This window comes from Canis lupus, chromosome 27 (genome assembly GCF_048164855.1).
Source record: "Canis lupus baileyi chromosome 27, mCanLup2.hap1, whole genome shotgun sequence".
Lineage (NCBI taxonomy): Eukaryota > Metazoa > Chordata > Mammalia > Carnivora > Canidae > Canis > Canis lupus.
Window position 1 is genome coordinate 12,608,337 of NC_132864.1, and position 15,666 is coordinate 12,624,002.

Below are 15,666 nucleotides of genomic sequence, written 5' to 3' on the forward strand. Positions count from 1 at the left end.
TATGGTTTCACTGGAGGCTTCCTGCCTTTCACAGGTAGACATAGAAAAACCCCTAAGAAAATGATTTGGTGGGCTCCCTGTCTCAAGGATTTCCTATAAAATCAGTAAGAAAACTAAAGTTAGGGATGCCTGGGTGACTCAGCGGTTGAGCGTCTGCCTTTGGCTCAGGGCGTGATCCTGCGATCAAGTCCCACATCAGGCTTCCGGCATGGAGCCTGCTTCTCCCTCTGCCTGTGTCTCTGCCTCTCTTGCTCTCTCTGTGTCTCTCATGAATAAATAAATAAAATATTAAAAAAAAAAAAAACTAAAGTTCATAGTTTCCTACTTGACACCTCTGCCTTATGGATTTTGATATCTTAACAAGTGTTTATTTAAGTGCGCAGGGAAACGGGCCGGATGGCAGGTGGGTGAAGCCAGATTTTCTGGCTAAATGTATGCTCAGTGTGTATAGGAGTTACAGACGGTGACCAGGGCACAGTCACTCCCCTTTGCTGGGCCAGGGGCTGTTCACAAGCATGTTTGAGAGGCTGCGGGAGCATAGTGGCTTTGATATGCCCAGGCAGAGGGAGTGGGCCTAGGAGGCCGGGCCTTAGGACACAGGTGGAGGATGTTAACCTCCCTTAGGCCACTCTGGTCCTACTGCTTGTCAGCAGGCCTCTCGGGCCTCTCTGGGGAGCACTCAGCACCTCAGGGCATATCCTTCAACTGTGTCCAAAGTGCCTCCAGGGACCAGCAGACAATCCTTGATAACCCCAGGCACCTCTGTCGTCCCTCATGGAGTAAAACTAGAAGACCCGCTGCTGATGGGCCTGATTTCCATGCTGAAAAGCGCCGTTTCAGTCTCTCTCCCAGGACAGGCCAATCCAAGAGCACCTGCTGGCCTCCAGAAAAGCTGGAGCCCCAGGCTTTCCTTCTTCTGCATTTCCAAGCAGTGGTCCCAGCAGTCAGGACTTTTTATGCCTCTGTCTGGGAATCCCCCAAGCTCTAATGCATCAGGTTGCTACCCTGATCAGAGCCCATCCCTTCTCCAGAGAAAAAGAACTCCGGTCTGAGGAAACTCTTTGGTGTCTTGGGTGCTTCCAGCCCGTGGGGGTGAGTGGGAACCTGTTGTGTCCAAAGAGCATGTGTTTGGAGGAATCTCTGGTGTCTAGGTGGGAAGGGCCCTTAATTATATTACTGGATTATCAGGGGCTAGATGGGGAAATGAAGACCCAGAGAGGATGAGGCTGCTTGCCCAAAGGGCTCTTTGGAAATGAGGGTTTGGGAACTCTCATGAAGAGCTTTATGCCTTCCCCAGGATGTGTGGATCCCTTCCAGATGGCCCCTCTTGGAGACAGGCACAGACTTGCCCCAGTAAATGGCCGGGCAGAGCCAGAGTTATCTGGGAAGGGAGGGGCTAGAGGGAGGGAGGAGCCTGAGGGGTCCTTGGCAGTGGCTGCCAGTGCCTATGGGGTCCAGGCACGGAAAGAAAAAGGGGTAGGGGCTGAGCAGGCATGGAAAGAAAGCATAAAAGGCAATAGCTGCCATGTAGAACCAGCCCAGTGTTACCATGTGGCCCAGTGTGACCCAGTCTTCCAATATTCTTTCCAAAAGGAAGCCCAAGACCCAAACTTGTGTGAAATCTGTCAATATAAATCCATTGGGGACTAATTCCAAAATGTTTTAGAACACAGTGAAGGCCAAATGCCAAACAAAATGGCCAGAGGGCAAGGGGCTCGGGGAAGGCCGACTTCCTGGTGAACTCCTATGCATTCGTCAAGACCCCATGCACAGAGACTATGTCCATAGTTTTTTTTTTTTTTTTTTTAAGATTTTATTTATTTATTCATAGAGATGCAGAGAGAGAGAAAGAGAGGCAGAGACACAGGCAGAGGGAGAAGCAGGCTCCATGCAGAGAGCCTGATGTGGGACTCCATCCAGGGTCTCCAGATCACGCCCTGGGCTGCAGGTGGTGCTAAACCGCTGCGCCACCGGGGCTGCCTGAGACTACGTCCATAGTAACATCTTCCATGATCCTTCCCAGTTAGACTTTGATGTCTTTGCACCTCTTATTATATGACCCTGTAAGCCTCCCTCCAGTCCTACCCGATTCATCTCATTACTTAGTGCCCAGCAGGCACAGAGTTGATGTTCAATGAATGTTGAATGTTTATCAAGAAATCCATTTATTTACTGAATATTAATATAGACATTCAAGGAGGGGATCCCTGGGTGGTGCAGTGGTTTGGTGCCTGCCTTTGGTCCAGGGCGCGATCCTGGAGACCCGGGATCGAGTCCCACGTCGGGCTCCCGGTGCATGGGGCCTGCTTCTCCCTCTGCCTGTGTCTCTGCCTCTCTCTCTCTCACTGTGTGCCTATCATTAAAAAAAAAAAAAAAAAAAAAAAAAAAAAAGACATTCAAGGATGCTTTGTAGTTAACTTGGGCAGGGTAAGAGAAGGGAACTGGCATTAGTGAGTGCCTGCTATATAGCAGCCCCTTGCTATGCAGGGTCTTGGGTAGAGGACACCATCCAGCTGTGTGGCTCTGCAGGAGGTAGATGCTGAAGACATACCCTGAGGACACAGCTCACCTGAAGGTGTGGCATCAGCAGATGCCTGGAATACCTTTTTGGGAAGTTAAATCATCCAGGATTTCCTCCCTACTCCCTACTCCCACTTCACTGCCCAGTGGAGTCCACTGCCCCACCCACTGTCCAGACTTGGGGGTGGCATCTGTTAGGTGTCCATTCTCTGCTGCAGCCAGGTGCCTCCCCTGTTCCCTGCCAGCTCCTGCTCAGGCCCACTCCCCCCACCTGTGCCTGCTGGGTGACTCTTCTGTCACCTGATCTTCCCTAGTGGGTGGTGTCTCCTTTCAAGTGTCCTTTCCAGAACAGCCCGTCCTGACTCTCCCAGGACACAGGCTCTCAGCTCTGCCGTCCTGGGTCCTTCAACATCCTGGCCTGGCATCTCCATTTGGGTCAGAATGCCTTCCTCCCGGTAGTGCTGTGGGGGTTTTGGGGAGTGTGGGGGTGGAGGAAGGTCTCTGTTTCTTTTTTTTTTTTTTTAAGATTTTATTTATTTATTCATGAGAGACACACACAGAGAGAGAGGCAGAGACACAGGCAGAGGGAAAAGCAGGCTCCATGCAAGGAGCCGGACGTGGGACTCGATTCTGGGTCTCCAGGATCACACCCTGGGCTGAAGGTGGCGCTAAACCGCTGAGCCACCGAGGCTGCCCAAGGTCTCTGTTTCAATCCCATTTCCCCGTTCTAGAGTTCCCCCATTGTTGTCCTGAACTTCTGTCCACCCCTTCTAGTGGATGATGGGATGTTGGGGACTCAAGGGGGTTGGGAACACCAGGAAAGGACAGGCCACCTGCACATCTGGCCATCTGACTTGGGGGCAGCTTGCAAAAACTTCCTTGCTTTCAAAAAATGGAAAAAACGCAAGTGTTGGTGAGGATGTGGAGAAGTGGGACCTTCCCACACAGCTGGCCGAATGTAAAGTAGGGAAGCTGCTGTGGAAAACGGTTTGGTGGTTCCTCAGACAGTTACACACAGTCACCATGTGACCTGGCAGCTGCTCCCGGAGGTGTACACCCACCCAAAAGCACGAGAGCAGGTGATGAGACAATCAGGCAGATCCTTGTACACAGATGTTCACGACAGCACTAGTCACACTAGCCAAAAGGTGGAAACAGCTCAGATGCCCACTGTGGCATATCCACACATGGGAATAGTATTCAGCCATGAAAAGGAATGGAGCACTGACTCACTAGAGCATGGATGAGCCTTGAAAACGTGATGCTATGTAACAGAAGCGAACACAAATGATTCCATTTATTCAAAATGTCCAGAAAAGGCAAATCCATGGAGATAGAAAGCAGATGGTGGTCACCAGAGGCTAGGGGCAGGGGAAGAGGGTATTGGGGAGTGACCATTAATGGTTATGGAGTTTCTTTTGGGGTGATGAAAATGCTGTGGAACTAAAAAAAAAAAATGTTGTGGAACTAGACAGAGGTGGTGATTGCACGGCATTGTGAATGTACTAAAAAGCTGCTGGATTGTATATTTTTAAATGGTCGATTTTAAGTGTATATTACTACAGTTTTGGTTTCTTTGTTTTGTTTTTTCTTTTTGTTTAAAAAAAAGAAAAACACCTTGCTGTGAGAAAGGGAGAGAGGATAGGGTTTGGGTCTGGCTGGGGCAGTGACTTAGCATGCTAGGATCCATCTGCGTGACCTGCATGGAAGAGAAATGCTCTGCATCTGCACACCTGCTGGGATGTTACATGCCCACCCACCCCATTCCACCCCACCCCACCCCACCTCCGCTCCCACAGACTGCCAGTGCACAGATGCCCTTAGCCACTGGGGAGGAGAGGGCTTGACCAGAAGGCCAGTAACAAATGGGAAAACATATGTGACTTTAATGTCAGATGAAAAGGGAAGAAAAAAATTGTACTTAAGCTCTGATTTTAACAACTTTGGCCAAAGTAGCAATGTTTTTTTTTTTTTTTTAAGATTTTACTTATTTATCCATGAGAGACACAGAGAGGCAGAGACACAAGGCAGAGGGAGAAGCAGGCTCCATGCAGAGAACCTAGTGTGGGACTCGAACCCGGGACCCCAGGATCATGCCCTGGGCTGAAGGCGGCGCTAACCTGCTGAGCCACCCGGGCTGCCCAAGCAGTGGTCTTATTAGCAGTGGTCTTAGTAAGAATATCAGAAGAGAATGTAGGCAAAAGAAAGCAGATTTATGAGGGTGGCAGCATGTGAGTCGTGCTGTTTCTTCTCCTTGGACTCCTTGTCCCGTTATTTGTAATAAGACCCTGAGGCAGGTGGGGAGGCACCAGGACTGCAGGTCTGGCTATTGAGAAGGCGAACAATGAACAGGTGGCCCGTGGCTTTCATCTCCAGAGGGACGCTGACTGCACAGAACGTGAGCACAGGCCGCCTTCGAGTTCTTAAAATAGCGCCCTCGGCAAGCTGCAAAGGCCCCGGGAGGGTGGGGAATTTGGGCTGTGGCAGAATGTGGAGTGGGTGCCGGTGGTGGCCGCCAGGAATTCATTAGCAGCATCTCTGCCTCCTCCAGACGGAGCCAGGCGGGGAGGAAAGCATCTCCGAGGCAGAGAAGGTGGCCATGGATCTCAAGGACCCCAACCGCCCCCGGTTCACGCTGCAGGAGCTGCGGGACGTACTCCATGAGAGGAATGAACTCAAGTCCAAAGTGTTTTTGTTGCAGGAGGAGCTGGCGTACTATAAGAGGTGAGTGTCCCGGGAGCTCCCAGGCTGGCTCCTTTCTGGGGTTGTACGAAGTCTTGGGAAGACAAGGATTGCATCTGTCTCCATTCTGGGGCTCCTGTCTGGCCTGAAGTACTTGGACACACGTTCTCAGTCCCTTTCTGAAACTCTTAGGTTCAGGTGCATTTTATAATTCAGAACTTCCCGGCTGTTAGGAAGGAATAGTCCACAGACTGTGTATACGTGATATACACCACTACGGTCCGGGGCAACTCCCCCAAATCAAACATGTTAATATTTTTACAGTGAGAGATGTGAATACTCATACTAAATAGGATAACCATTACAATCAGGCTCAGGAAAGTTCATTTCAGGTTTTGCCACCAAATGAATGACCAAAAATGAATTTTCATTTTTAGAGCTTTTTGGATTTTAGAATTGCAGATAAGAGACGGTAGAGCTGTACAGCGTTCGTGTGTGTTCATTCAGCCCACGGCCAGTGAGCTCCTTGCATTTATTAGAGTTGTACTGTCTGATATGGTAGCCACTAGCTGTATGGCTATTTACATTTATATAAGTTAAAATAAAGTTCAAAATCCAATTATGGGATGCCTGGGTGGCTCAGCAGTTGAGCACCTGCGTTCGGTTCAGGGCATGATCCTGGGGTCCTGGGATCAAATCCTGCATCAGGCTCCATGCATGGAGCCTGCTTCTCTCTCTGCTTATGTCTCTGCCTCTCTCTCAATATATATCTCTCATGAATAAATAAAATCTTTAAATAAAGATTAGGGATCTCTGGGTGGCGCAGCGGTTTGGCGCCTGCCTTTGGCCCAGGGCGCGATCCTAGAGACCTGGGATCGAATCCCACGTCAGGCTCTCGGTGCATGGAGCCTGCTTCTCCCTCTGCCTATGTCTCTGCCTCTCTCTCTCTCTGTGTGTGACTATCATAAATAAATTTAAAAAATTAAAAAAAAAAGAACTTTTAAATAAAGATTAATAAATAAAATCCAGTTCCTCAGGTGTACTCACCACATACTCATTCAGCTTCATACACACTACCCCTATTGTTGGTTTCTCAAGACACCCCACACTTGTTTCTACCGCAGGACCTTTGCACATGCTGGTCTTGTAGCTGGGAAAACATTTCCCTTGGCTCTTCCCATGGTTCACTCCTGGTCATTCAGGATTCAGATCAGAGGTCACCTCAGTGAGGCTTCCCTGCCCCATTACCATCCATCCAAAGGAATGCCCTGTTCTGGTCACTGTCACTTCACTTGATTTTACTTTTTTTATGGCCCTTCACCATCTTATTTCAAGCCTGTTCATTAATGTGCTTGTTTTATTGTCCGTTTCCATATCAGGCTATGACAACATGAGATTAGAAACCTTATTTGTCTTGCTCATGGCTAAGTTCTGAAGTCTTAGAGTAGAGCTTAGCATGGAGTAGGTGCACAACAAATACCTCTTAAACAGGAAGCCAGAAGGAAGGACAGATGCACCAGGTGTGGTCCCTGATCCAGTAGGGAAAATAAGAGGTGCACAGAAAATACAGTGCCACATATTTTTATTGAAAACCCACTCTAGGGCAGCCCTGGTGGCGCAGCAGTTTGGCGCCGCCTGCAGCCCTGGGTGTGATCCTGGAGACCTAGGATCGAGTCCCGCATCGGGCTCCCTGCATGGAGCCTGCTTCTATTCCTCTGCCTTTGTCTCTGCCTCTCTCTCTGTGTCTATGAATAAATAAATAAAATCTTAAAAAAAAAAAATGAAAACCCACTCTACTCCTGGCACACAAGAAAGTTTCACTGATACTGTGTGAACTGGCTGTTCAAAGGGAGAGACCACTTCTTAGGATGGGGGTGGAGGTAGAAATCAGGAAGACTTCATGGAGGGGGTGGCATTTGAATTGGGCTTTCCCTAAAGGATCGGGTACTGTCCAGGTATGGGAGAGCCGTATTCCAGATGGAAGAGACCACAAAGAGATGGAGACAACATTTGGCAAGGTCAGGAAACAGGAAGTACTTCTATGTGGCTAGAGTCTTCAAAGGAAACTGAAAATTGCCTTTTTGAGATGTGGGTTCCTTTCCTGAAATTCTTCACATTTGACCCACTAGACCAAAGAGACCATAGGTACCTATGTCCACTGCCTTCAGGGCTGACCCCTTCTCTTAGCTGGCCATAGCCATTGCTAAGAGGCCAGTTCCCTGGGCGAAGAGACTGTTGGGGCACAGGCCACTTTTGCCATCTTCCTTGGTCCCCTTATTCCCAGTATAAGCCCTACCAGACCATCAGACAACACCCTTCTGGAATATTCCAGCTCTCACAGAATTTTTGCCTCTCTTATTTCACGCCTCTCAACTCCTTCCAGTGAAGAAATAGAAGAGGAAAATCGAATACCCCAACCTCCACCAGTCGTCCACCCGAGAATGTCTCCCCAGCCGGAGTCTGGGATCAAGCGACTGTAAGTGATGTGCTTGCAGAGTGTGGGGCTGCTCACTCATGGCTGACCTGGTGGTTCACATAGCCTCTTACTTCCAGGCACCTGCTCCAGGGCCAGGCTTGTCACTAACCACCTCTGCTGAGATAGGCTTAACCCCTGGAGCATGTTGGGCCTGGCCCTCAACTTTGAGTTCATCTTCACACCTGAATGCTGAGTTCCTCCTGGGGGTCCCCAGGCAGAGAGGTTTGGGTAAGGCTGAGAGGGTGGAAAGGGGGCTTGGGGTCTGTGGCTAAAGTTCAGGGCTTGAGTGTGTCAGGTGGAGCATGTCTCTGAGCAGCAAGTAAGGCTGGTGGGGGAGATTGATGCTTCCAAAGGATTTACAACCCCAGCTTGCAAAGATCTGCAGTGGCCCCTGGTCCACCTCATCTGTGTGTTTCTGTGATGATTCTTCCACGCCCCCATTCCCCAGTAAGTATTTTTTGCTACATAATAATACATGCAGAGCCAGGCCCTGCTTGGTGTGGGCAACACATAAGAAAGAAAGAACTTAGCCTTGCCTTCAACAAGACCTTAAGCTACTTGAGTCTTTCTTTATGTCAGAAGATCCCTTTGAGGTTCTGAGAGTTTGTAGACCCTCCCTAGGGGGAGGAGAAAAACTACACATACAGTTTCGCATACAGTTTCAGGTTTGTTGACCTTTGCAGCCCTTCAGATAAAAGGTGAAAACCTGTGGTCTAGTTAGCTAATATGTGCTAAGAGCCTACTATGTGCCAGGTACCATTCCTGCAGATAGGTGATCTCATTGAGTCCCCACCATACCCCTGTGTCATAGAGGCACTGTCATTCCCATTTTACAGTTAAGGAAACTGAGGCAGCTGCCTAAGGACATTCAGCTCTTAAGAGGCAGAGCCAGGGTTCAAACCTAGGCAGCCTGGCTCCAGAGCCCACATTTCCAGCTATTTGAAGGGTGTGCATCCTCACACTGTCATCTTGTAGCCTTGTTATCTCTCCCAAGAGGGTCTTCCTGGCTCTTGACCTTCCAGCTGTACCCATGGCTTATTACAGAAGAGGCCTCCTCTTTTTCTCCCAAACTTTGGCAGAGGCTTGGGTTGGAAAGCCACTAGGAGAGTGTGTGGAGAGTAATTGGGGTATTACTTGTGTGCGTCAACCTTTAAAAACCAGTTACATTAGGAAATTCTTGGCTAGCTCTTACCCTGTGAAGTGACTTAATGCTCAGTAGTGGTGGACCGGAAGGGGAATGCAGAATGTGTGCAGCTTTGTGGCTGCTGGAGTCTCTACTCTTGGGAAGAGGTGGCTGCCCTATAGAGTGTGTGCGTGAACCCGTAGCTCCTTCCCCAGCCTCTCTTGCCAGCCTCACATTGTTTATTTGCTTGCCCCTCGATCTCTGCATGGAATCTCTGGTTCTGGTTAGGGATCCGTACTTACTGGGAGTGAAGCTTGGAACCAGAAAGCCTTCCTCTGAATCCCAACACCATTTGGCCATGTATTAGTAATCTAACATTGGCAATTGAAATTCAGCTCTAACTTAAAAACTGTTGGCTAAGGAATCCAAAATTCCCAGGACATGCTGGCTTCAGGTTCAGCTGGATCCAGGCCTTGTCATCAGGTCTCTGCCTCATTCCCTCTACCTCTGGCTTGGTTTCCCTTTATGTGGGCTGTATTCTTGCACACACTGTCCCTCAGGATGCCAACATGGCAGACATCAGCTCAGGCTTCTACTTTTGTGTACAACTCCAGTGGGAAGAGAATTTTCCACAGAGTCATGAAATTGAGTCTTACTGGCTCAGACTGGGTCACATGACCTCCATTCCAACCACAGGGCAGTGCATCCATTGGACAGATCCAGGTCTCCCTATGCCTGGGGCTGGGATAGCTCTAACTTGGTCTCGTTCAGATGGATGGAAATTAGGGGAAGTACAGGCCCCAGGCAGATCAGAGGGTTTGGCAGACAGAAGGAATGGGCATCCGCTGTAGCCTTATGGAGAGGGAGCCCTTTAGTCTCGATCTATGATGTACTCGGTCCCCAGGGAAACTCTCACCTTTGGGTGGGAGAAATGCTAAGAAATGGGATTTCCCCAGTGCTAAGAAATGGGATTGACTTTGCTTAAACTCTGAGCCACCTGCCAGCCCCACGCACAGGTAAGGTCAAGCATAATCGATTCTGTGTTTTAACCCAAAGTATAGCTTTGGGTTAAAAGCTGGGGGGAGCAGAGTCTGCCCCTGGGCTGAGGAGGGGCGGGACCAAGAGAGCAGCCCTGGGCTTCCTTAACAGTTCATTGCGAGGTCTTTCAAAGTCAGTTTTTAGCATCTTCCTGTGTGTTGCATGTACCACACCTCCAGCGCTGTAATTCTGAGACGTGTGCATTTCTGAGCCTGCCTTCCAAAAGCTGGGCTGCCCTGATTTTGTGGTCAGTTTTCTGCTCTGGTCCACTTTCCTCAAAGACAGGCAATTAAGAGCTGGCTTTTACAAATCCCAAACTGGGTAAAATCCAGAGGAAAGTTATCAGAATTAGCCAACAATCTTCTTCCCACTGGTTCTTCTACTCACACCTGAATAGGCTGTGGTGTTGAGTCCTCTTTTCCAGATTGTTCCACAAAGGATCCTGGGCTTTTTTTCCCCGTTAGTGTGGCTTCTGACTGTTCAGCAAGACCTGGGGCTCTGAGCCTGGTAGGAGAAGCAGCTGGAATTGGGGAGCCAGAGAGACAGAAACAGAGAGGGAGGGAGTTCAGAATCCCCCATCCAGAGGGTGCAGGTGGCCAGTCCTGTGGCCACCCCAGCCTTCTAGGGGATGATTAGAGGATCAGACTGGCACAAAAGGCTTTTTACCAGCCCAGGCAGGACACTGGTTGCCATTGTCCATCTCGGCTGCTGACGGGGAGCCGCATCAGTGCGGCCCATGATCCCAGAGCCAAGGGTAGGGACTCATCTTCCCTGGGGCCTGGAGCAGGGACTGGCAAGTCTTAAGACAATTTCATGCCTATCTCCCTTTCCATCCCTCACACCTCTGGCACCTGATGGGTCCACCTGTCCCTTCACCCTTGCTTTTGTGGAATAGTGGTTGCACAGCCTCTATGGTACAAGTTGTGGCTGCTTTCCAGCTGAGCCTCACGCCCTAGACCAGTTTCCTCCATCCACCAACTCGTGAACAGTAACTACCACGGAGGTTTGAAGCAGCTTCATCAGCTCACACCACCTAAGGCATCTTCCACCCTGTCAGAGACTCAGAGTGGGAATGATTAGCCCCATTTCTCAGATGAGTCAATGGGCCTGGAGAAGCCCGTTGACTTCCCCTTAGATCATACGATTGGGAAGGGTCAAAGCTGGGATTCGAACCTATTCCTTCTGCCTCCCAGCCCCCTTCCCCTCAGCCCATGCCAAGTCACCAGCTGCGGGCTGACTGCCCAGTTCCCTTATCTCTCAAGTGCACCACGAGCCAGGGACATCAGCGTCTGCATTTCTGAGCTGCTGAAGGGAACCAGAAACTCCTGCTGCCGGTCCAAACTGTGCCCAGAAGACGGTCCAAGAATAGCTTGTGACTGAGCAGCTGCCGGCTGGAGAGTCCAGGTTGGCACCGCCTGGGAAGGTCACGAGGCAGCGCTGAGTGACTCCAGCGCTGTCCTCCATGGCCACCAGGCACCAGCGCCCCCTTTGTGCGGTATCCGTCCCTCAATCAAAGGCCTGCAGACTCACAGCAGCTCTCTGCTGAACGGGGTGCGGGGGCTGACCCGGGAGGCAGGAAGCAGGCAGCAGGGACACAGGGACAGCCAAGGAAGCTATGGAGCAGAACAGCTGGTCACACACACTGGCAAGGTCGGCCTTCAGAGTAGGTGGCCCCCGAAGCATCAAACAGAGGCAGGAGTGCATTCTATCCCTGGCCTACCCACCACCCTCCTCACTTGAGCCCAGAAATAGCTTCTTCACAGCTGCCTGTTGGGCCGCCTGAAATGCCACCGTCACCACTTCTTTGGATTGAGTCTTCTGGAAACCAACAGCGAGGAGGGAGTAGGTAAAACCAGCTACACCATATCCAGAACATAAACTTTTGACTGATATAAGCCAGTCTTTTTTCGAGGAAGAGGCTGCCCCTCTAAAGGAAGTGGTCCCTGCAGGGAGGCACTTGGAATAAGGCCGGGAGTTCAGTTACTCGGCCAGAACTCTCCAGGTGTCCCAGGGCCCTTGGGTACCGATCTGACCCCTGATGGGACCTCAAATGAAGTCCAGCATTTCCAGGTGGGCAAACATGTCACCTTGTGTCTTTGGGGGGGGGTCCCTGTTAGGCCGAGAGGGGTCCCAGCAGAGGTCGGAGCAGAACCATGTGGCTCGGAGTCCCCTGGAAAGCCAGCCGTGCCTGACAGCCTGGTCTTGGGGGATTGGGCCCATTTGTTTGACAAAAGGTATCCCCTTTTGTCATCACCATGATTAGACACCTATGTGGTTCTGCCAACATGCCAACTCTCCAGCTACTCCGTGAAGTGTATTGGAGGTAAATCCAAACACAGGTAATCCCAAACTTCATCTGAAACAGTCATTCCTCTTTTCCCAGCCAGCATCTAAAAAAGAAAAATCAAAATTGTTCAAAATAAGCTCTGGTGGCTTGACTGGAGTCTTGTCTTCATTTTGCTTGTCAAAACAAGGGACTATCGGCTCTGATTTATGCCAGGAGGGTGGCTCATGCAGGCTCCCTGCCACAGCTCTCCTGCCCAGCCCACCCTGGCTGCCTCTTCTCTCCTGGGTGCCCCCTGGCTGCCTTTGGGGCACGGAGCCTGCAGTGCATGGCAGTTGGGGGAGATGTGTTAGAAGACACCCGAGGGTGTCACCACTAACCCACGGCAGGTTTGACTCCTTCCTTCCCAAACCCCGGGCCACCGTGTCTTCCCTTCGGGCTGTGTGAGTGTGCTGGGGCTGCTGCCGTCAAGGACCACAGCTCGGAGCCTTTGTCCCACGCTTTGGAGGCGGGGTGTCCCAGAGCCAGGTGTTGGCAGGGTCCCTTCCTTACGAGGGCTGTGAGAGAACATTTGGTGCCTCTCCCAGTTTCAGTGGTTTGCTGGCAATCTTTGGCCTTTTCGGCATGTAGAAGCATCGCCTGTACCCCTGCCCTCATCTTCACATAGCGGTCCTCCTGTGTGTGTGCCTGTGTCCTGATTTCCCCTTTTACAAAGATCTACTCTTCTCTAGTATAACTTTATCTTAATGGATTACTTCTACGAGGATCCTATCTCCAGATACAATCGCTTTCTCAGGTGCGGGGGTTAGGGCTTCACCAGGATTTTGAGGAGGGAGATTCAGTTCCACCCATGACATCTACCAGAAGCAAACCCTTCAGCTGGTATGTGTGGAATGTGTTTATTTTTCATGCCTCCCTGTTTTTATCTTCTCTGTGTCTATCTGTACTTTTCTAACCAGGATCTTTACAGCCATAATGCCCATGGTAGCAGCTGGACTGATCATAGATGACCCCACACTGCAGCCCATCCGACGACTTGTTGCCCTTGTAGGCACTGTGTTTTTCTAGTTTCGTTTTGAGCTATGCCTTTGGAATGTGTGCTGCGAATCTGCTGAGGCTGGCCCGCCTTCCTTGGCCACTTTAGCTGCATGGCCATCACCTGCGTGTTGCCATGTGAAGTGGGTGTCGAGTGTGATTTCAAACGTGCACTCGTGAGTCTCGGTCTGCACGAGTGATGCCGTGCAATTCTCGGCTCTGTCACCGATAATTCTTTTTGTCTTTTTCTGTTTCCATCCTAAAAACCACCTTGTCCATGATCCAGTAAAGAAGGTCCTTTAAGTGACGGGTCAGTAATCAACGCCCACTGTGCCCGCCCCCTCCCTCCACCATGGACCCTCACCCTCAGAGTGACACTAACGCTGTGTTTTTGACTTTCATACCCTAGCTTTCTAAACCGCTTTGTTTCGCCAAGCCAGTATTGGAAAGCCATTTGGTCTTTTAAAAAAAGGAAGAGCAGAAGAGGGGACCAACGCTTTCTTTCTCTCTATGTCCCCTTGAACAGGAAGTGGCATGTGGCTTTCCCGCTTGAGTCAGGTAGAGGTGAAATGTTACAGTGATGTGTGGCAGCTGTATTTTTGGCCAGCTAATTGCCCTGATTTCACCATGGAAAGGGCTCACAAATAACCCGGTATGAACATTGTGCCTTCATTGATCAGTATACATATCTGTTGTAGAGAAAAGAAACTTTCACTGGGAGGGAGAATTTCTCCAGATACACGTGGCTTGCCCCAACTTTACAATGAAAAACCACTTTATTCCTGGTAGGAGGTGATCGTAGGATCCAGTAGCCACAGAATAGTAAAATCATTTTCACCCAGATGTGATTAAAATGGAACTAACTCCATAGGCCACAGCACTGTAGGGGGAAAAAAAAAGACTAATAGGTGAACAGCCAGAGGGAAGTAAAAATAGTTGCTCTAAAGCTTCAGTTTCTCAGCAGTGCATTTCTATTCCTGCCCCTGGGAAACATAACATAGCTATTCTCTCTCTCCAAGTTCAGAAACCAAAATTCAAGAGTAACAACTCAGTGAGAATAGAATGAATCTCATTAGAAAGTAGGAGTATCAAAGGACAGTGAGCAGGTTAGGAAAGATTTTTGGAGGAAATTAAAAGTGGGCCACTTCGAGTTTACTGGCCAGGGTCCTGGCCTTTGGAGCTGGAGCTAAAGCAGACCTTGTTTTAAATGGGCCAGTTTTGGGGCACCTGGATGGCTCAGTCTGTTAAAGGTTCGACTCTTGATTTCAGCCCAGGTCATGATCTCAGGGTTGTGGAACTAAGCACGGTGTCGAGCTCTTGCACTGGGCGTGGCACCTGATTAAGATGCTCTATCTCCCTCTCCCCCAGCCCCCCTCCAAAAAAAATTAATGGGCCAGTTTAGGAGTGCCTAGATGGTTTAGTCCACAGAGCGTGTGCCCCCCCCCCCTTTTTTTAAGAAAGGGCACAGGGGTTGGGTGGGGGGCAGAGGGAGAAGGAGAGAGAGAATTTTAAGCAGGCTCCATACCCAGCACAGGGCCAAACACAGGCCTCAATCTGAAGACCCTGAGATCATGACCCGAGCTGAAATCAAGTCAGACACTTAATTGACTGAGCCGCCCAGACACCCGGAGCGTGTGACTCTTAACCTCAGGTTTGTGAGTTCAAGCCCTACATTGGGTGTGGAGCCTATTTAAAATAAAATTTTTTTAAAGTTTTTTTCTTTTTTTAAATGGGCCAGTTTATAAGCTTTTTGCCTGTGATTTCTACCTTCATCCTTCAGGCATCAGATGGTTCACTTTGATCAATGATCAGTAGTCACAGCTATTTTTGGTTTGGGGTTTGTTTTTTTTGAGAGAGAGTGAGTGGGGCGGGAGGGATAAAGGGAGGTCGGACAGAGGGAGAGGGAGAAACAGAATCTTAAGCAGGCTCTATGCTCAGCAGATCCTGACACAGGGCTCCATCTCATGATCCTGAGATCATGACCTGAGCCACCCAGATGCCCCAGTAATCACAGATGTTTTAAAAAGACCTCTTGGGGGGATCCCTGGGTGGCGCAGCGGTTTGGCGCCTGCCTCTGGCCCAGGGCGCGATCCTGGAGACCCGGGATCGAATCCCACGTCGGGCTCCCGGTGCATGGAGCCTGCTTCTCCCTCTGCCTGTGTCTCTGCCTCTCTCTCTCTCTCTGTGTGACTATCATGAATAATATTAAAAAAATAAAATAAAAAAAAATAATAAAAAGACCTCTTGGGGATCCCTGGGTGGCACAGCGGTTTGGCGCCTGCCTTTGGCCCGGGGCGCGATCCTGGAGACCCGGGATCGAATCCCACGTCGGGCTCCCTGCATGGAGCCTTCTTCTCCCTCTGCCTGTGTCTCTGCCTCTCTGTCTCTCTCTGTGTGACTATCATGAATAAATAAATAAAATCTTTAAAAAAAATAAAAATAAAAATAAAAAGACCTCTTGGTCTACATTAGTTGCTGCTATGTAGCAAGTTCTGGTGCTGACTTCTA

At 49.9% G+C, this 15,666-nt stretch overlaps 1 protein-coding gene across 5 annotated transcripts in view; it reads left to right on the forward strand.

The window, feature by feature from the left end:
• RILPL1 (Rab interacting lysosomal protein like 1) overlaps window positions 1-15,666 on the forward strand; it is a 45,575-nt gene that overhangs the window by 27,506 nt on the left and 2,403 nt on the right. For 2 of the 5 annotated variants that reach the window (XM_072802219.1, XM_072802223.1), the window contains 2 exons: window positions 5,072-5,244; window positions 7,586-7,678. In XM_072802219.1, the coding sequence (XP_072658320.1) occupies window positions 5,072-5,244; window positions 7,586-7,678 (266 nt within the window). Of the gene's footprint in view, window positions 1-5,071; window positions 5,245-7,585; window positions 7,679-13,082; window positions 13,171-13,444; window positions 13,469-15,666 lie in introns of all 5 variants that reach the window. The other 3 variants (XM_072802221.1, XM_072802220.1, XM_072802218.1) reach the window with 3 other exon arrangements.